The 21,509-nt window shown below is 39.7% G+C and overlaps 1 protein-coding gene across 1 annotated transcript in view; it reads left to right on the top strand.

Moving 5' to 3' along the window:
- ANKH (ANKH inorganic pyrophosphate transport regulator) overlaps positions 1-21,260 on the top strand; it is a 147,503-nt gene extending 126,243 nt beyond the window's left edge. Inside the window, exons 10-13 of the mRNA XM_048839630.2 lie at positions 7,047-7,176; positions 8,220-8,343; positions 9,041-9,140; positions 11,523-21,260. Of these exons, the coding sequence (XP_048695587.1) occupies positions 7,047-7,176; positions 8,220-8,343; positions 9,041-9,140; positions 11,523-11,639 (471 nt within the window). The 3' untranslated portion in view covers positions 11,640-21,260. The remainder of the gene's footprint in view (positions 1-7,046; positions 7,177-8,219; positions 8,344-9,040; positions 9,141-11,522) is intronic.
- Positions 21,261-21,509: the final 249 nt, after the last annotated feature.

Consider the following 21,509-nt stretch of genomic DNA (forward strand, 5'->3'; position numbering starts at 1 on the left):
ACACGAAAAAATGGGTGTTTATCACTACAAAAGGTTTTCTCTCCCCCCCCCCCACCCACTCTCCTGGATTTGTGCTGGAAATGGCCCACCTTGATTATCATACACATTGTAAGGAGAGTGATCACTTTAGATAAGCTATTACCAGCAGGAGAGTAGGGTGGGGGGGTAGAGGGAGAGAAAACCTTTTGTAGTGATAAACTCCCATTTTTTTCATGGTTTGTGTGTATAAAAACATCTTTTGTATTTTCCACGGTATGCATCCGATGAAGTGAGTTGTAGCTCACGAAAGCTTATGCTCAAATAAATTGGTTAGTCTGTAAGCTGCCACAAGAACTCCTTTTCTTTTTGCGAATACAGACTAACGTGGCTGTTACTCTGAAATCTACCAATTATTGAAGTTGTGTTCAAGAGGGTAGCCGTAGACCTGATAGACCCACTGGAGAAGGTGGCCTGGGGCCATCAGAGTGTGCTGCTTGTTCTGGACTATGCCACCCAATACTCAGAACCCATACCCTTACGAAACTCAATGTCCAAGATGATAGTGAAGGAGTTGATTCAAATTTTCTCTAGGGTTGGGGTACCCAAAGAGATCTTGATGGAGCAAGAAACCCCCTTTTTGTCAGAATTGATGAAAGACGTGCAGTGCTCCACATACGGGCCCTATGAACCTCAGTCTACCATCCACAGACTGACCGCCTCGTCGAACTAAAGTGTCGAACTTTAAGTCGAACTAAAGAACTAAAGTATAGGACGCTGAAGAACATGATATGGAAATTGGTGAGCCAGAATGGAAAAATTGGAATACCTTACTATCTTACCTGATATTTGCTATAAGGGAGGTTCTCCAAACTTCTACTGGGTTTTCCCCCTTTGATCTGCTGTATGGTCACCACCCCCGTGGTCTACTGGACATGGCCAAGGAAGCCTAGAAAGAACAGCCAAACCAGGGAGGAACATGTGATGCAGATGCAGAACTGAATAGCTCAAGTCACCTCCACAGAGCGAGAAAACCTGGAAATAGCACAAGAGACCTATTATAATTGCTGAGCAAAGGTTCAGAAATTTCAGATGGAAGATCGGGTTGTGGTGGTAGTGTCCACAGCTGAAAGCAAGCTCCTGGCCATATGAAGTAGTAGAAGCCATCGGGTAAGTTGACTATAAAATTCAACAGCCCAAACACCAGAAACAGGAGCAGATCTACCGTGTCTACCTATTGAAGCTCTGGCAAGACAGAGAAGCCAACAACAGGACAACACCCCGCAGCAAGGGGGCAAGGAAAGGTATTCCCCTTTGTTTTGAGTTTCTAACTCTGTGTCTTTTTGTTTGGAGGAGGAGTACTCCTTGGGTTGCCTACCTTGGCAATATTGGTAAATAAACAGAGGGTGGAACACAAGCACTGTCCAGAGTGGGGCTGATTTTACTCCAGCCCACCACTGTCAGAGGGTGAAGTGCTAAGTCTGGCAAGACGAGGAGCTACCTTGCCACAATACCTACGATAAGGTAACAAAACTCAAGCTGGTGCTTAAATTCCACAAACAAAGGCCTTACTCCAATACCACTAAGCTCTCAGCCTCAGCAAGTTTCACCCTGTGCTTAGTGATTCACAGCATCCCCTACTGAATACACATATTACACTGAATGGCAGTCACCACACACATTTATAAGGATCTCTGCCTAATAAAGACATGGTCAGATAAAGACACGTACCACAGTTGTTGTAATAGAAACATTACACACACACACTTTCCCCAATGGCCTACAATGATGCAAGTTTCCAGTTGTTATTTAAAATGTAAAGCTCCACAGGGAAGGGACTATTTTCCTCTGTGTTCTGCATGTCGTTTGGCATGCTGTGGGCATGTAGCAAATATAATAAACATTAGCTTTGTTTTTGCAAAGCTAAAAATCCAGGAAGCCAGCCTGCGTGGTAGGGCATAATTATTAGAGAAGTTTAAGTTCTTTAGATCTTTACTGCTTTCGACCCTCATCCTGCAAACACTTAAGACGATGCTTAAATATACTACTCTGAATAGTCGATTTAACTTTTCCTCCATGAATTGATTTAAATTGAACTTCTTACAGTAGTTATGTAAGCATGCCCCTAAGTGTATGCAGCATAGGGCTTCTAGTCCTGATCCTCATTATAGTCAACAGCACAACTTTCATTAACTTCAATGGGAGCAAAACTGGACCCTGAGCACAGTAGTTTTGACTAATCTACAGTAATTCTGGAACTAAAGAAAAAAAAAAAGATTTTCTCCTCTTAGCCATATTAGGCTACCATTTGAAACACTTTCAGAGAAAGAACGAGATGTTCTTTAATGTATAGTAGCATATACTTTGTCCTGGTAATATGCCAGTGTTGCTGTTCAGTACAGCGTAGGGAATGATGTACCACTCTTGCAGGAATGGCATTATGCTGTGCAGTACAGTAGCTGACACTGATGTGCAATACAAGAATGATCAAATTCTTTCTTTATAATTTGCTAAATCTGTGGAAGTAGTTTTCCTTTGATGTCTTAGATGTGTTTCTGAGCTCTTGAACCAGGACACCGCATTGAAATTACAGTCAGGATGTCACTTTTGAATACAAAGATGACAGATTTCCCAAATGATTAAAAAATGTATGACAGAAAAATCCCTGTTTCATTTAGAAAGTGGAAATTGCTCTTTATATCTTTGGGGAATTACACTGTTATAAATTTTTGAAGGTGTCAGGTTTACCCTACAGCGTTTGCTTAATTTTTCACAGAATACTGCAGTTTTAGCTAGAAGTTACACTGCTATTAAAATTACAGCTTTTGTCATTCTCAAAACGTAGGTGGTTTTAAAATATGTTCTCTTTAACCATGAAAGTAGATAAATTGCTTGCCATGGGTAGTGTTTCTGATTAAAAGAGAACTTTTACTGGAAAAAATGGATTGAATTTATTTCAGTCTCTTATCACTTCATACTTTATTTGTTTATTACACATAATAAAATTACTGTAATTTCGAAAGGAACATTAAAGAAAAAGTTAGAATTTTGACTTCCATTATCTATGTATGTTCTCTGTAGTTCAGTCCCTGGTTTTCTAATAGCAAGGTCATCTTCAAGGTGACCAGCTATCTGTGCAGAAAAGTGCATTGAAGTTAGTGCAATTAAAACTTCACTGTTCAAACTTTGACTTTTCAAAGATAAATAACAATTCACTTTATGGCTATTTCACTTCAGTGTGGGTGTCTGAGCACGGGCAATAAAATAAAAGGTTTGATTTGTGCTTGTGTTTGCCCTAAGTTATTTTCTCCATTAGGCTTTATAGGTAAGTCAATCAGAAAGCTCTCCTGCATAGCAACTTTATGCTGTTTCTCAAAAACTGTACAGTATGCCCATCACAGCACTTTCGCTAATAATGACGACCACAGTGCAGGAATTCATACGGTCACTATGCAGCTATTAGTATCTGTACTGTGCAGTGCAAACCAGCTTAGGCATTGGGACACTGAGCATCGCAATGCCCAACTTTTAGGCACCTAGAAAATCACAGAAACACTGCGATCCTCAAAGCCTGAGTTACGCACTTAAGCTCCCTTTACAGTGAATGGGGAGAGAGGTGCATTAGAATGCCATCCACAAAAGCCAGAATGCTAGGTGGGGAGTTGCTTAAGTTAGCCAGAGGGAGATGCTGATGAGAGGGGTTTGTCCTACCCCACCAATTCACAGAGTTTAATGCCTAAGTCCAGGCTGCAGGAAGGCAGAGCTGGAAACCCTCTCCTGGAGTCAGGTGACTTAGGCACCTAAGTTGTTTTTTGTGAGAATGAAACACCTGCCTCACTCCACACAAAACAGCCTGAAGATCGGTGGTGATGCCTATCTTATAACTCTTAGCCCAGTAGTTAAGAGCATTCACCTGGGATGTAAGACACATAGGTTCAATTTCTCCCTCTGCCTGAGGGGAAAAGGATATCAGAATATCCCATAGGTCAGTGGTTAGAGCACTCTCTTGGCAGAGTGGAGTCCCCTGTTCAAATCCTTTCTTCCCCTCAGGCAGAGGTGGGTAATTGAACCTGCATCCCAGGTGAGTGCTCTAACCACTGGTCTAAAAGTTATAAGGCTACTACCCCACTCCAAGATTGTGAATGGGCCCCAATCCAGTAGGCAGCCGCTAAGCATGCCTACTGGATCAGGTCCCACAGGTGAGATAAGTGTTTGCCTGCCTATCTTCTTCTGGTTAGTGGATTACTCTGGGAGGGAGACAAGCCTCTGGACTATTAGAGTGAGGCAGCAATGCACATGCTCAGAGGCAGAAACTTAGGCACCTAGGAAATTTTTTCTCTGAAAATTTAGGCTCAGAGTTTAGGTGCTTACAGTGTTTGGCAGGAGTTTTGTGAATCACAGTAGAGCCTAAAACTTGAATTTAGCTGCCTAAATCCCAAATTTAGGCACCGAAGTCTGAGGTTTAGGCTGCTTAAATTAATTCCACCCTTAGTTCCTGTCCATGAGAAGAAGAAATAAAGCTAAATCAGCAGACTGAAGTAAGTGGTTTTGTTCACGCCTTTAAGCTGTCAGGAAGGTGCCTCTGCATGTAGCACAGGGTAAAGTGACTTATTTGTAGAGCCCTGCATGGATACAAAATTTATATCCTATCTGTGGACGTAAATTTTGTATCTGTGCAGGGCTCTATTTACTTGGTGTTGTCAATAAAAGAGTGTCTGTTTGCATGTTAATTAGAAAAGACAATCACTGGTACGCAACTAGAGAACAAGGGTGAAATACTGGCCCCATAAAAGTCGATGGGAGTTTGACGGTTGACTTCAATGGCGCCAGAGTTTCACTGCAAATATATGGAAGAACATGTGGGTCATATAACTGGAGAACTGCTAAGGGCCATGAAATCGCACCATAGATTTAAAAAAGAGTCAATTAGACACTGAGGGCATCATCAGATTCTGATTTATTGAAAGGTAAATTCAGTTCTGTTGTCTTGCAGTCTGACAGACTGGCATGCTTTAAGGCTTCTAGTTATGGTTTGTTTTATTTATGATCACTCTTTCTCAGCATCCATTTTCTTGTGGAAAATGAAAAATAACTAACTTTATTTTTAACAACAAAAACAAATTAAATTACAAGGTGTGAGGAACACGCCAGAGTTAAACAATGGTGTGAACATCAGGGCTGCTGTCCCTACGTATGGAGAAAGTGCCCTGAGATCTTTAAAATATCACCAGTAAGGACTTTCGTTTTGTATCTCATCCCAAAGATGGAACAGCTAACTGCACAGAGTTCCCACCACTGCGCTGGGGCAATGGTTTAATGCTTGCTGAGAGGGAAGAGCATTATGTATTGAGCCACCACACCACTTCTTAAAACATGGTGCATTTTCTTTAACGTTTTCCGTTCAAATCCGGACTAACCATAAAAGTTCTTAAATGATAATATCTGACAAGCTCACCGTACGAGGCATTATGGCTGCCAGGCTACCATGGCTTTCCAACATGCATTGATGCTTTGTACAGGATAAAAGCAGACACATTTCTATACCTTTTAAAGTACTGGTATCAGCAGCAGTAAAGTTAAATCTTTCTTGAAGGCAATTTCAAATCTAAGCTATTCAAATCTGTGTTTATGTGCTTCTGAACATTGGCACTCTGTCTACTGTAGACTCAAGTTCTTAAATCATGCTTGATCATCCTAATGTACGTAACAAGCTGCAGACAGACACTATAGGAATGCTATGTGCTGGGGGTTCTTGGTTCTTGAGCTGTCTTAGGGGTTACTACCATTATACTGATGGCAGCGTCTCTGTGTATACAACTGTTCCGCTACTCCTAAGTGACTGTTGTGAGTGCATGTACATCTGTATGTGTTTGTGGGCAAACTCAGAAGACATGCACTATTTTTATACTCTTTACTGTTGTATTTGGAATGGAGGAAGGAGATAGGTGCAGTACAATAATATTTGGCATTTCTACAGCTTTTAAAGATCTGTAGCATCCAGGGATCTCACAACAGGTTATAAACATTAATGAATTAAGCCCCACCCACCCCCAACTCCTGTAGTTAAAGGAGGAGGTAGCTAGGAATTTACTGCATTCAGATACTTAAGAGCCACTTGACATCGTATCCATCAGGAGGGTTATATGAATGCAGTCCTCAAAACAAAAGAACATAATTCCTCAGTGTCTTCAGGAAGAACTTGTGATAGTGTTTTCTTTTCCGAGGCTGTTGTTTTGATTTATTTCAGGGAAGGTCAGAAAGTTTTCAAGATCTGAATCTATTTTCTTTTTGTTACTCTGCTTTATGCTTTGTGGTAAAAGCATTTGGGTGTTCAGAGCCACTAAGCACCCACAACTTGGTTTGAAGTCAGTGGGAGCTGTAAATGTTCAGCACTTCACCAAGTACAGGGATTGTTCTGACTTGTGGTAAGGGGAAAGATTCCTTGGAAGACCTCTCACAACCTTTTCTCCCGGATTTCTACTTAGTTTAGCATCTGGCTAGCCCTTTACATGTGAAGAAGCCAGGAATTCTAGAATCCAAATATTGTAAAGTTACATTGTATTAAATTTTCCTGTGCATCCATGATTAATTTGACTGATTCATAACCTGCTGGATCTTGGTATTTGCCTGGTGTACTATTTCTTTCTTTGGCTTATATGTGAAGAGGTAGTAATGTAGGCTAGTAGTTAAAGGAGGTAGCTAGGAGTCAGAACTGGCAAGTTCTGGGTTATCAATTCTTCATGTGATCTTGAGCAGATTACTTAACCTTCCTGTATCTCAGTTTACCCATCTGTACCAATAATATATGCCCGTCTTACAGGGATGAGGCTTAATTCATTAATGTTTATAACCTGCTCTGAGATCCGTGGATACTACAGATCTTTGAATGCTGTAGAAATGCCAAATATTATTGTACTGCACCTATCACTTTCCTCCATTTAATACAGGAAATACTTGCATGATCAGTTAAGCCTGTAGATTAGTAGCTGGACTCCTGTCTCTCTCCTTCTCCTTCCTTGCTTTGCTATGCAAACTCTTCCTAATTTTGTTTATGTGGTTCTCTTTTCCAGCTCTGTTTTTTGATGTTTTGGACTCCGAATGCATCAGAGAAGATTTTAGTTGACATAATTGGAGTCGATTTTGCCTTTGCAGAACTGTGTGTCATTCCTTTGCGCATCTTCTCCTTTTTCCCAGTTCCAGGTAAAAATACAGACCAGTTGACACTAGGGCTGAATGTGGCTCAAGGTATAAATGTCGTATAAAGGGTCTGTCGGTAGATGGAGACAAATTTAGCATACATACATTTCTTAAATGGACTCAGTGGGAAAACTAAAAGCTGACCTGTATCTGTTCTAGGTGCCTGAGAATGTGCACTGTGTGTTTCTGCCCAACTGTAATTAACTGTGTGTTTGTACAACATCTTGGACAACTACACAATATCAACACATCTTGATACTGAACAGGGCCTACAAGTCCTACTGCTATGCAAACAATAAAACGGAATGCTGTCCTTCATATTATATGGATGTTTATTACACTACTAGCCAAAATATTTCCCTCAAATATTAAAATGCTGATGTAAATATTATAACCTACATGTGTTACTGCTACATTGTATAGAGTCTTAGATATTCTTTGTATGGATCAATATATATCTAAGAGCACAGCTCTGTAAGGATTATAGTCTCCAAACGTGAAGTTCTGTTTCAGGAAGTCTGTTCCCCACTTGACACATCTAGGTATCCTTTCTTCCTGACCTTAAAAGGGGTTATGCATTTTTAATGAGGAGAATGCACCTACCATATGGAAGAGGTGTTTAAGATGTATTTGTATTATTGTCACACACACATTTTTATTTTGTTTTTTATTTTAATGGAGTCAAACTATCTTCTTGTGAAATGTTTTTGGCAGGCCAGTTTCACACCAAGGGAAGTTTGCTGTACCTCAGACTGCTTTTTGCACAATTAAAAGCACTAAAACAATTCTGGACTTCCAGTCTAGTTTGCAGTTAAGGCAGTTTCACTGTAGGCAAAGCAACTGTAAACAAGGCCATGGTGTTTGTATTTTTTTATGCTAAACTCTAAATAAATAGTATTTATAATAATACCTCGCTCTTCAATAGCGCTTTTCACCAGTAGCTCGAAAAGCACTTTACAAAGGAGGTCTGTATCATTATTAACATGAAAAAATTCTCTCTCTCCCTTCATTTTCTACTGCATATTTTTCTTCCTTTTTTCTGACAGTCACAGTTAGAGCACATTTGACTGGCTGGCTCATGACACTGAAGAAGACATTTGTATTGGCACCCAGCTCAGTGCTGCGCATCATCGTCCTCATCACTAGTCTCATTGTGCTGCCTTACTTAGGGTAAGTTACTCCACTCACCACGACTCTAATGGAGTCACTCTCCTTTCACTTAATAGCTGCCCTTATTTAACTCTTTGTGTCTGCACCAAAGGCAGAGACTAAAATAAAACCAAAATAGTTTCAAACTCTTGTAAATGATCACTTCCAAAGTTCCAGCCACCTCCTGTCTCTAGCTAGGCATGTAACTATTAGCCCTTGTTGAAAATTCTACAGCTGTTAAGAGAGATGAAACCAATACCCACGGGATGCTATGAAAACTTATCAGAATTACACAGAAATTACTTACTTTTCTGAAAAATCTATGCAATAGGTATATAGGGAATGGTATCTTTTTTTCTGTAGACTTCTTTTTTTAAAAAAACTGTTATTGTCTACAGCAGAGCTATCATTCTCAATTAAATTCTATATTTAGCTTGTCTTGGGGCAGAATTTGATTCACAATGGGTCTCCTCTTGTTTTCAGGCAATAACAGATTATAGTAAAAAATGAAACTATTTAGGAAGCAAATGTTACGGTAATATATCAGTTATTCTCTCTACCAGTGTCTGGATTTTTTCCCCCAGAAAATATTAAATACCTGCCCCATTAGGCCTTGTGTAGAAATTGTTCATTAAAATACATTGGTTCAATATTTTACTGAAAGTGTAATTTTCTATTTTTTTTTTAAATCCTACCTTTTCTTTTTTGTTATTCTCAGAGTCCATGGAGCTACCCTAGGAGTAGGATCACTTCTAGCTGGTTTTGTAGGAGAATCTACCATGGTTGCAATAGCGGCTTGCTACGTCTGTCGGAAACAGGTAGGAAACTGGTTGTGTAGAATCCAGTGACCAGGACAAACATGGATAACTACTTCTGTAAGGTGACAAGTTGTGTAGAAAACACAATTTTTGAGTAAAGGCCATGTGGAAGGTGGGCAAAAAAGTGCTGGCTTTATTTTTATCCTGAATAAAATATTCACTTAACTGGATGGAGATGGGTTTTCTCCTCCACCGACACAAACACACACACGTTCAAAGTACAGGCTTGAATTTGCAAAAGTTTTAAGCAAGTGAGAAACTTTACTCATGTGGAGAATTCATGCATCTCTCAGTGGCCTCAGTCCTACATACCCTTATGCTTAACTTAACTCACATGGCTAGTTCCATTGATTTTAGTGAGGACTCAAATGAAAAAAGTTATGCATAGGTAGGAGGAGTGTTTGCAAGATCAGGGCCAAAGGGAATCCCCATGTGAGTATGGTTTCTCACGTGCATAAGTGAGTCTGCAGGATTGAACCCTTACAGATACGTTTTCAGGGTATGCACAAGGTATTTGATACATAACTCCAGTTAGAAGTAGTACAGCATCAATCATCTAATTAGCTAAACACAGTTGTGGTGGGAGAGTGTAGAGAAAAGAATCCTTGCTGCTTTTTCTTTTTTTTTAATTTAGAATTTTCCATTACAGGCAAAAAATCAAAAAGCCCTGCACGTTTTTACCACTTTTGCTTTGATCAACAATTATGAAATCAGAACCTACCTAAAAGCTTTTGAACTACTAGCTCATTGATAGAAGTTAAGAACAGGTTGAGGCACATCAGCAGAGCAGAGAAATTCACACTTCCTTAGCCCATGCTGTACTCTACACGTGCGTAAATAGAGAACTTTGTCTCTCTGTTGTAGTTAATCTTTTCCTTGCTCACTAAAAATAGTAAGAAAAATCTTCTATCCCAAGCTATTCTTGGCTTGTAGTTTCACAACAAATTTCTGTTTACACTAATATTTGTATGATGTGCATGGTATAATTGTCACATCTCCTCCAGTATTTTTGACCTCCACAATTTTCAGATGAAGTACTTTATTTTTGTAGTATAATGAAGTGGTAACAACTGGATGATCACATTTGCCTGACAGGTATAACTATTACAAGTCCAATGAATCTGAAATGATCTCTTCACCGGCCAATGTGGTAATGGCACAACCAACAGTAGTTTTGCGTGTCAGTTTATTTTCAGCTAAAAGATTAAATCTAGGTAAAATGTTTGAAAGCCACAAACCAGTTTTCTGTATACACCGCCCTCGTAATCTTGCTCTATTAATATGCCTGATTCAGCTGAATCAGTGATATCAGTGGGTTTTGGAGGGGAGTTTTACAACTGTTTTCAATAAGGACTGGGCAGCCTGCTGAGAAACAGATAATAAGGAACAGATGCTTCAACTTGTTTTGTATTGGGGCTGAGGGCATCTTAGGTTTTACTCATCCAAAACATCCTGCATGAATCATATGACTGTCTTGAAAAGACAAGTATCAGAGGGGTAGCCGTGTTAGTCTGTATCCACAAAAACAACGAGGAGTCCGGTAGCACCTTAAAGACTAACAGATTTTTTTGGACATAAGCTTTTGTGGGTAAAAAACCCACGTCTTCAGATGCAACAGACAGACATTAAGCCACATGTGCTCAACAGCAGAATGTTGGGAACACAAGTGGCCTGCCTCATACTGACAGTGGCTTCTCCTATCAGTAGTGAGCAGAGAGCTTGGGTCAACAGGTAAACACACTACACGGGAATTGGTCTTTGCTTTTGTCACTTTCTCATAGACAATACTAACTAAGTGTTCTGAACTAGGACACAGGAATTCTAGGTTCTGTTCCCAGCTGTGCCATTGATTTTGTGAGCTTGGGCCAAGTGACTTAACTTCCTAGTGCCTTAGTTTTCCTCTGTGTAAATATATGTGTGGTGGAGCCTTGGTCAAATGCCCCTTCCCCCTCTTCTCAAAAAGGAATATCGCCTTCTGTCTTTGAGAAGAATGTTACTGTACTAGTGAACATCACTATTTTTACCTCTTGTGCTCCTGACTTGTGACATTTTGGAATTTAGAACCCCACCTTTCACTTTCTGTACATAGTGTTTTCCCTCCAGTTACCCTGAAGCACTTGCCTCACGACACCCCTCTGAGACAGAGGCAACAATAATACCTGTGTTTCAGAGGACAAAATGGACCCATGGGGATGTTAAAGGAAGTTTTTAAATTAACATGACAAATCAGTAGCATACCACGAGTGGAAGCCAGGAATGTTGCATTCTAAATATTAGACCACATTCCTTCTGATAAGGCCTGCCATTTGTAGGAGTGAGCTGATGCACAATGAACAATATAGATGGTCATGTGCTTATGAATACAACCTCTTTTTGACCTAGAAAAAGAAGCGGAACGAAAATGAGACTGCTACGGAAGGCGAAGACTCAGTAATGACTGACATGCCACAGATAGAAGAAATGACAGATATCGTAGAAATGAGAGAAGAGAATGAATAATAAACAGGACGTGATTGTTCTCTACAGGGACACATAAAATGACACTTCAGCATCTTTTCTTCTCTCATCCTTTTTTTTTGGTTTTATTTTTGTAATAAAGAGGCCTTGATTTAAAAGGCTTCAGATAAATTCTCTAGCATACTGAGTATGCTCACACTAATGAGGGACCTAAAGGAAGGTCTTTGCTTTTGCTTGTTTTTGTTTTCTCGCTCCATGCAAACACAAAAGATATGGCTGCATCACACAAAAGGGCATTTTCCTCAATATGCATCCGTCTTCTTTGGGCAATCTGCATTTGTCAACCAAAGCCCTGCTGTGTGTCTCTGTGCCCTTGACTCTGCTGCCGTCCTTTCTTCCCTCTTTCTTTTTTTTCCTTTTTGTTGAGAATTTAAAAAAAACAACCTTTGAAAATGCAGCTTTATTTTACTCGCTTGACAATGATTTTGCTATCTAAACAAATGTACCACGGTGGGCCATTATGTTTGTTTTCACTTGTCATTTGCTGTTATGCTGTACGTTGTTACAAAACAAGGTAGGAAGGCATGAGCCCCAGTGAGCAAATGGTACATAAAAATAATAAAAGGGATGCGAGAAATACAGGACAAGAATGCTATTTAGCCTTTATTAAGAAGTTATCTGAGATGCAAGATTTTTCAAAAATTGTACACATTTAAGAAAGAAGTTTTATAGAAGATTGGTGCCAAGTCCTACACCTTGTTTCCTTGTGACCAGTTTCCGTTCTCCTTTCCTGAAGAGGGTGCAGCAGTTGGTAGAGTGGTGCAGGTGCATCTAAGGGTATGTTTACACTGCAATAAAACACCCAGGGTTGGTCTGTGTTAGGCTCCTGGGGTTCGGACTGTGGGGCTATAAAATTTCAGTGTAGATGTTGGGGCTGGAGCCCAGACTCTGGAACCCAAGCTGGAATGTCTAGATTGCAATTTTGTAGCCCCTCAGCCCAAGCCCTGCCAGCCCAGTCACCTGACACAGCCAGTTGTGGGTGATTTATTGCAATGTAGACATACCCAAGATTCTTTTCTAAGGGAAGAAAAGAAGAAGAAAAGCTTTACCAAAGTTCTGGTCCACTGGTCTGACATAAGTTCTATGTATAATTAGTTTTTACACTACAGTTTGCTATACAATTATTTCTACAATCTGTGTTCAAAAACACACACATAACTTAAAGTACACCATGGCATAGTCCTTTAATACATATAGCCCTATTAAATATATAGGGATATTGCTTTAACCTGTTTCCCTATAAAAGTAACTCAAAATCAGTATGGGAGAAGTTTGAGTGCCTGTCAGGACGCTGAAGTCCTATGTTAGGGATCCAATTCTACAATTCTTGCTCACACTGAGTAGCCCTTGTGAGAATCGTTCCATGGGAATGAACTGTCACCACATGAGTAAGTGTTGTACAGTGTGAACAAGATAGGCACTGTTAGGTTTAAGTGTGGCTTAAATAGCACAGAGGGCCTTCACATGAGTGATGTGTATTACAATGAATTTCATCCTATATGATGCATCCTTAAATTATGAATTTTAAATCTTATTTAGTAAAGTATATTTTTGTAAGTTTTAGAAGTGAATTATTATTTAATTATGGACAAATTCAGTTTCTAGATTACTTACCAGGTAGTCCTTACACTTCAAAGAACTGATCAACTCTAAAAACTTATTTTAAACGTTCTATCAATATGTGTATATATACATACATGTGTATAAATATATATATTGTATATTGTGTAATTTATTTTAGGCTACAGTACACTTCCTATTTTTCCAAGTTCCTTAAAAATGTCTCTGATACAATATGTTTGCTCATGTATTGGTTATACCAGTAGTGAAACGTATTGTATCAGTGACCATTGCATCTTATTTCCAAAGTTTGTACTGTTTATTATATGTACAAATGTATTAAGATAAAAAATGAAATTTTGAATGAGTTGCAAAAATCAGTCCATTGCTATTGAAAACAGTGCCACAGATGGGTGAAATGAAATCCATATGGTTTCAGTGCTATCTGGAGGTTTTTCCCACTATTCCTTACAGTAGAAGAAATAAACTCGGACAAATCAACTTTGTGCAGGATGAATACTGTGCACGCATAAAAATTCATGAGTACAGACTCACATGGCCATGTGTATATACCCTGTATATAGATCGATGTAGACCATAGTGACCAGTTCAAGGTCTTCTCTATTGCCATAATTTTGCTTTCTCTAGTACAGCTGTGTTCAAATTCTCAACATGCAGTTTTTCTGGCAAAAGCAGAGCTAAACTGAGAAAATATTTTATTGTAATGTTTCTTCTGGTACATAACTAGAAATTTAAGCAGCAGTGTTTTTGAATATTTGTGGGCGTTAAATATTTATGTAGTTTAAAATTCTACAAAAACAAGAAAGTAAAAATTAAAAAAAAATCTAATATTTAAATGCTGAAGCTTTCTGTTTAGCTAGAAGTTTTAGCATATGGCAAATGCCAAATTCTTGGTGATACAATTGGAAGTGTTAAGTAGTGTAGCAACTCAGATGAAATTTCAATTTGTGGAGAATAAATGGTTAATACTCCTTGTATATTGAATCTATAAAAATAATCCATGATCAAGGAACAGCAGGGTTTGAGCAAGATTTCAGATATTCTCTTATAGCCCTAGCTGTGGCTAGTGGAACAGATTCTGTTTAATCCCATTTCCAGTGTGTTGTGCATTTCCTTAAATTGCGTTTTTGCAGTAACAGACATGTTTCGACACTAGATGGTTTAAGTTAGAACTTCATGAGACAATGGGATACCTAGTCTGTACTGCAGTGAACATGTATTAGTTGTACATGCACCTACATGAGGTTTATGAAAAACACACACTTCTGCCACACTTTTTGGCATTAATGGGTAAAATTTTCAAAAGTCCGTTAGGCACCAAAGTCTCATTGAAAGTCAGTAGTGCTTTAAATCATTTAGGCACCTTTGAAAGTTTTACCCAATACCTTTTCTGAATTCCCCTATGCATGGTTATCTCATTATTAGTACGCTATCACTGTGGCAAACATTAAGTTATCCCCTTGAAGGTTTCACTGTAAAGAACCAGGGTACAATATTTTCATGAGTGAACCTGCAGGGGGATACTAATATTTGTTGGAAATTACTAAATTATGGAAATTAAACTATTATACAAGAGGAACAAAATTGATTTGTATTCTGCAGCTCATGTGTAAGACCAAGTGTGAACATTCATTACATGACTGAAAACGAGACGAGTGCTGATGACCAATGATTTTTAGAGATGTGTGGATATTAAATATATACACAGGGTTATGCTACTTCGTTTGAGCCCTTCCTTTACAGACTCTCTGATACTGAAGGAACATTTGTTACTGCCTGAAGCAGCTTTCTCAGTCTTACCGAACAATGGGCTTGATGGAGAAGGCTCTAGGTTTCCTGGCAAGTGCGGGACCGGGCACCATGTGGTCCCCAGTAGACAGCTCAGCTTCCTCTTTTCTTGCACAGATGTGCATGGAAAGATCAGTAAGCTGTCTGCTTGATAGCTAGAGCTCCACACACAGGGTCATAGGACTGGGGGAATAACAGAGGATTATGGGTTTTCTTTTCAGCTTGAGTTCATTTATTTTGCTGTCTTATATTTTCCTTTGAGGAACAGATCTTGCTGTCTGCCTCAGTATTATTTTCTGCTTAGTCATGGTAGCATCTTACTGACACAAAAGGGGTCTAAAATAGGCAGCTGGTTGATGAAGCTAGGCATGCATAGCAAGCCATGATGCATGAAAAGAAATGTTTGTGTTTAAGGTTATTCATTAAAATCCAACATTTTTAAGGGTGGTTTCTGTTATTTAAACAGTGTAGTGAGATTGCTTTGATTTCTGCTTTGTTAGAGACTTGTGATCCAGTACTTAGAAATGTCCTGTCATTGGCAATGGGAGGCAATTTAAGCTGGCTAGCACTGTTTAGGCCAGAATGTACTATTGGATTATTGGCTGGCCTTGCCCTTGCCCTTGATTTGGTCGACAAGAATCAGTCACCTATTCTCTCTGCTGTCAGTAGGCTACAAAATTCTCTCTTCATTTAAAGGCAGTTTGCAGAGATTTGGGAATTATAAAATGAAAGGGTCAGTTCTGTGTCCAGTTACAGGTTTTGTGACAGATTAAACACAGCTGTGGATAATCAGTGGGGTTACCAGATAGCAACTGAAAAAACAGGACGGGGGGTAAGGGGTAATAGGCACCTATATAAGAAAAAAAGTCCCAAAAAATGGTACTGTCCCTTTAAAAACTGGACTACTGGTCAACCTAATTATCAGTGTTTAATTTACAGTTTAATCAGCAATGGGCAGAAACTCAAAAACCTCTTTATATTATTTACATTTGTTACCAGGGTGAAGTTAGTGTGCGTGTGTATGTATGTGTGTGTGTATATATATATATATATATATATATATATATATATATATATAACACTCCATGAACACCGTAGTATTAATATTAGATGGACTTTCAGGCAGTTTTTAAGAAGTGTTCTAAATAAGTATATTGAATGACCTTCTGCTGGAGAAACCAGTCCTGTAGACAGAGCCTGCCAGGTTACTAGGCTGAAGGGGAATGAAAAATCGTTCTATGGGCATCCAGTCAGAGGCTGAGGGAGAGCGAGAACTACATGAGGTGGACAGCCAATCAAAGGTTCAAAGGGGGCCCAAGCTGTTTTCTGAGGGTTGCCATTTTTGCTCTGCGAGCAGTAGAGAGGTGCTCGAGGAGGGAAGCTTCAGTGAAAGAAAACCTTGGCCAGGACCATTACTTCTTCAGTATTCAGAGTGACTACAGAACTACTGGCTGGTGCTGGGAACTGGGAATATTTATTGGAATTTTTATTTTAATAGCAGGGAGAAAATATTCTTTAAAAAGGGGATTGAGCCATAGCGTTTGGTGAGAACAGGGCTGAAGCACTGCAAAGTGCTACTCAGGCAGAATCATGCTAGTACAGCAGTTGCCATTAAAGCCTTTACAGTTTGCAAGTAAAGAGTGTTACATAATTACCCCTTTGCAAGGAGTTAGCTTTACATGGGTTAGGGAATGCCATGTTAATGTTCATTAAGGAAAAGGCAAAAAACTGTAATGATTTTAAGTGATTATTCTACTGCAATGGATCATGGGCATTTCCCACATCCCAAAATTAGCCTAGCATCACATCTCACACTATGCTAGTGGCATTTATCTTTACCATTTTCCACAAATGTTACTTTGTTTTTAAAATCATGCTGTTACCACCACAACTACAGATCAATAAATAATGTCACACCTCTGCAAATCCCCATTGACAAGAGTTTCCACTACCCATCACTGTCCATGTGGTACAATACCAATATTTTTGGGTCTTACTCTTCTCCTGTCCATATGGAATAGAGGCTCATACGTGTCTTTTGGGAGCTGTGACATGATTCAGTTATACATGAAGATGGTCATCACAACTGTGACACAGTTATTGTCACTCACAGGGAAAACACAAATATGCTAGGTGACAACACTATTGTTCTTTCTGTCTAAACTACAACTGAACTGTAGGGAAGAGGGAGGGAACGGATGGCTCAGTGATTGAATGTAGCTTTCTGATAGTTTGTGGGTGAGCCGTGTAAAAATGAGTTTGGAGTGCTGAGTCCAGTTTTCTCAGTAACTAGGCACCCATGTCACTATAACCATCATCCCAGTTGACAGTAATTAGCACCCTCTCAGTAGAGGCCAGAGACTCAGTGGGCCATGACTGACGAGTGCTCTCATTCTACACTGGTGATCAGAGTAGAGGTATGTTGGCAGAGTAGTACAGAGTGAACTGAAGTTTTGCTAGCTGTTGTCTCTCTTCTGTAGTTAAAGCATGATCTTCAGTCTCCACTGTGATCAAGCTCAACATTTCATAATCACCAAGAAATGCATGGGCAAAATGTAAGACACATACTAGTGCTTTCTATATGCTTTTACAGTCTTTGAAACCCTTCAGGGAAAATACTCCTCTTTAGCAATACAAGACCTTGTCAGAGTAAGTTATCGGCTTAACTCAGTCTTTTAGTAGTGTCTCACCAATTTCTCTGTTTCTTGTTTGTCATCTTCAGTTTCTTCCCTTCCCTAGTTTGAAGGCTCCTGTTAAGGAAAGCCATCAAACAAAGAGAGCCTAAGCCAAGAAAGAAAATATAGTCCTTGTGGTGACTAATGTCTAGTAGTGCAATGATTAAAAAGTTTAAACTAAAAATTGATCCAGAAAAGAACTTACTTTAATGTGCTGCATTGGGAAAGAGGACAAAGAAATAAGTGCAGGGAGAGAGAGATTTGAAAAGTGAATATTCATCTTCATTACTTTCATCTGACGGTGTTTTGCTGTTCTAATGATGCAAAGCAGCACTAAACCTGGTTTACCCCGCAAGTTTAAACTTTACATCACGAGAGTACTTTTAAAAGCACATTTCTGAAAACGTTCCCTTGTGACACAGGGCATAACAGCACACTTAGGCCTTGTCTACAGTTTTTTTTTGGGGGGGGGGGGGCGGGGAGGAGAATAATGTAGCTGAAGTTGATGTACTTAAATCTACTCACTGCAGTGAGTCAACTGCTGACACTCCACCGTCGACTCCAGTACTCCACCAGCGTGAGAGATGCAGGCAGAGTCGACGGGAGAGCAGTCTGGGGTTGATTTATCGCATCTAGACTAGATGGGATAAATTGACCCCCCTGCTGGATCAATCACTGTCTGGCAGATAGTATACACAGACCTATAGAAAATCTGGGGGGAAACCTTGTTTTCACAAGCATGCTTGTCATTTTCTTTTCCCTTTTCAATTTTCCCCTGCCACAATATAGATGCCACTACTTGTGGGAGGGTGGGGGAAATAGATCAGGTACCAAAGACAACTAAAAATATTAGGAGGCGCCTTATTTTATAGTTGGAATAATAACCACTTTACCCACAAGTCAGCAAGCACAAGAAAGAAAAGCTTGGCAGTTCTTTTGGAAATACTATCACTTCAAACTAGAATGATCCTGGGGGGTGGGGGTTAGAGGTGCGTATGAGAGAGAGCTTGATACCATATCACTATCACTGAACTAAAGTGCTAATGTAATTATGGTGGAGCCTGAGTAAGGCTAAAGAATTGAGGGGGTTTTCCTGAGCCATAGTGAAATGATAGAGAGGCTACTGTTGATAATTTTAATATTTTCTTAGCCGTTACCCATTTGTTCACCTCATTTGCAGGTAGATCAAAAAGGTGATCATACATATGCCTTTTTATAGGTGGCATCTGATTACATATTAGTGTAGATCAACAAGCTTTTATATATACAATTAGTCACTGTTAAGTAATATAGTCAAAAGTGCACTTTGCTTAAACTCAGACTTGACCTAAGCTTGCTGCAATATATTGTATATTACTGTATTGCAAACGCACAAGATGACTAGGACCCCAGCCTCTATTTTTAAACTGGGAAGAGTAAAGAAACCATAGAAGGTGGGTGGTGTTTTATTTCCCCACTGCTACATTAGTAAAGTTTTGATCTGTCAGTTTCCTTGTTGGTGTTTAATTTGAGATCAAATCTAGGAATTTGCAACCTGAGGTATTTCCTGCTTGATAACTGGGGCCTATGGATGCTCCGCTGATGACCGGTGACTGTGTGGTTTGGGCTGGTGTACTCCCCAGAATCTGTCCTCTGAAAAGGTTAGGAACTCCTCTCAAACAGGACTTGGGGCAGGAAGTCACTGTAGAACAATGCTTAAGAGCTGTAACTTTCTTCTCCCCTGCCTGCTTCAGGCCTTACCTTCCCCTTGCAATCTGATAAGAGGTCCTCAATGGAGGATGTAGGGAAAATCTTGCCTCTTTTAAACAGGGGTCTCAGTCTAGCACTTGGGCTTGTGCCTATCCAGCCCCTCATATTGCTCCTGTTTCTGGCAGAGCACTCAGAGGAGCACGCACAGCCCCAGTATCTAGAATCCCAACATCAGGCTAAAATTAAACTCTAAATTCTGTGGGTTTTTTTTACAGCTTCCCAAGCTCTTAGAGCATTCTTGCTGTCTCAGTCTTAGGCAGGATGTTTCTAGGAGCTCCTAAGGCATGAAGGAGCTATGCTACCCTTTGAAAGTGTACAGAATATATGTGCCCATACTCCCCAGGCCAGTGCAGAAGGACCCTCTCCCTTATAGACACCCTGAAAGGGAACAAATTTCACTGTGGGCACTAGACAGACAACCACAAGCTGTATGGGCCCAGAACACAAGGCAGAAGTTGCAGCTGCCTCTTTGGCTCTGGACAAGAAAGAAGGAAGCACATTCCACCCTGTGTCCTCTCTCCATTCCTTATGCACTAGCCCCAACATTGAAATTTAAAAGAAGTGGGGCAGGGAGGGCTGAGACCTAAAGGTGGACATGGAGGGAGAGTGGCACTCTAATTTCACAACAGGGAACAAGTATTGACAGGGTCTGTCAAGATTGGTTCCACAAAAGTGTCCTGTGGAAAATGACTCACAATAAATATCAGTTTCAGTGAAGAGCTTAAGGCAGGTTTGGCCAAATTTTGTGATGTCAAGGGCTGCTGCTGTCTAAAGTAGTAATGGAGATACAGCACCCCTCTGAGGCGAGATTCGTGAGTGGTACTTGCATATTACACCACCAACATTCTTGTTCTAATTGTGCCTTTGAATTCTCAAAAATTGACTTTTTAGCTTAATGGCAGCTTCATCACAGTAAGTATTTTAAAAACAGTAGTGGCCCCCCAAGGGTGTTACGATGAACTTCTCCCTGAAGCATGATGCGGAACATGCCTGCTCACAGAAGAGGAGTAGGGACACTTGTACAGTTTCTGTGCTTGGAGCACCTTTGCAAAGCAGGGGTTTTGGCAACAGAGTGACAAAATGGGAAAAGGCAAGGCTGGCAGCTGGCCATACTTTAGGAAATGCAACACTATGAATGTGACCCAGTTCAATTCACTTAACATATCTCTAGGGAAAGAGCTCAATTTTTACAATTCTTCTGCAGGATAGAAAGAAGGCTAAAGCTGACAAAACCAGGTACCACTAGAAGTCTTTCAGGGCCAGGCACTTGGCTTGCCAAGTACAAAGTGGTATTATTAGAGAATGACCACCCGTCCATACTTAAACAAGTCAATTTTCCAAAGACTTCAAGTCAGAGCACCATTTGGAAACATGGTACAGGGATCCTAAAATTTGAAAAAAGTTACCTCATGCATCATTTTTGTCACATTTGTAGAAATCCAGGTGATTTCTTTTAAAACAAAAAACATTGGATTCTATAATCTGTACATATGCTGTAGCTGTCAGTGTGGTTTTTTAATAAACACACTATTTGTTTTGCTTTGACTCTGGTGGTTTACTTTAAAGAAAACCATCAAGGTAAAACTAAGTTTGTACAGCCTTTGATTATTAAATGACTGTTAAAGTCAGCATAAAGTATATATTGTATTAAAATTGAGTGCTGTTTATGTATTTAACATAGATGTATGTTTTTGCATTGTTAAAGAAATGATCTATGCTTTCCTCTTTTTTGGATTTGTGCTCCAAGATTGTCAAATAGCTTTCATACTCTAATTTTACTTTGAGTAAAGTTCAAACAATTTGCTTATGATTCCGCTTTTTTAAATTTCTTCATCTGTTACTTCCTCTGATGTCAGAGCATGTGCCTGTTTGGGTCAAGCAAGTAAAATATCCTCTCTGTTGGAGATGTTAACTCAGACACTTACAATTGCTTTCCAGGTAGGTGTGATCCTGCCAGATGCAAATACGTAATTTGAAGTCAATAAGCACCAAAAGCACTGCACAGACCTCAGAAAAGCTTTCAAGATCAGCTGTGTACCCTCACAAAGCCCTGCAAAGT

Source organism: Caretta caretta, chromosome 2, assembly GCF_965140235.1.
Source record: "Caretta caretta isolate rCarCar2 chromosome 2, rCarCar1.hap1, whole genome shotgun sequence".
Lineage (NCBI taxonomy): Eukaryota > Metazoa > Chordata > Testudines > Cheloniidae > Caretta > Caretta caretta.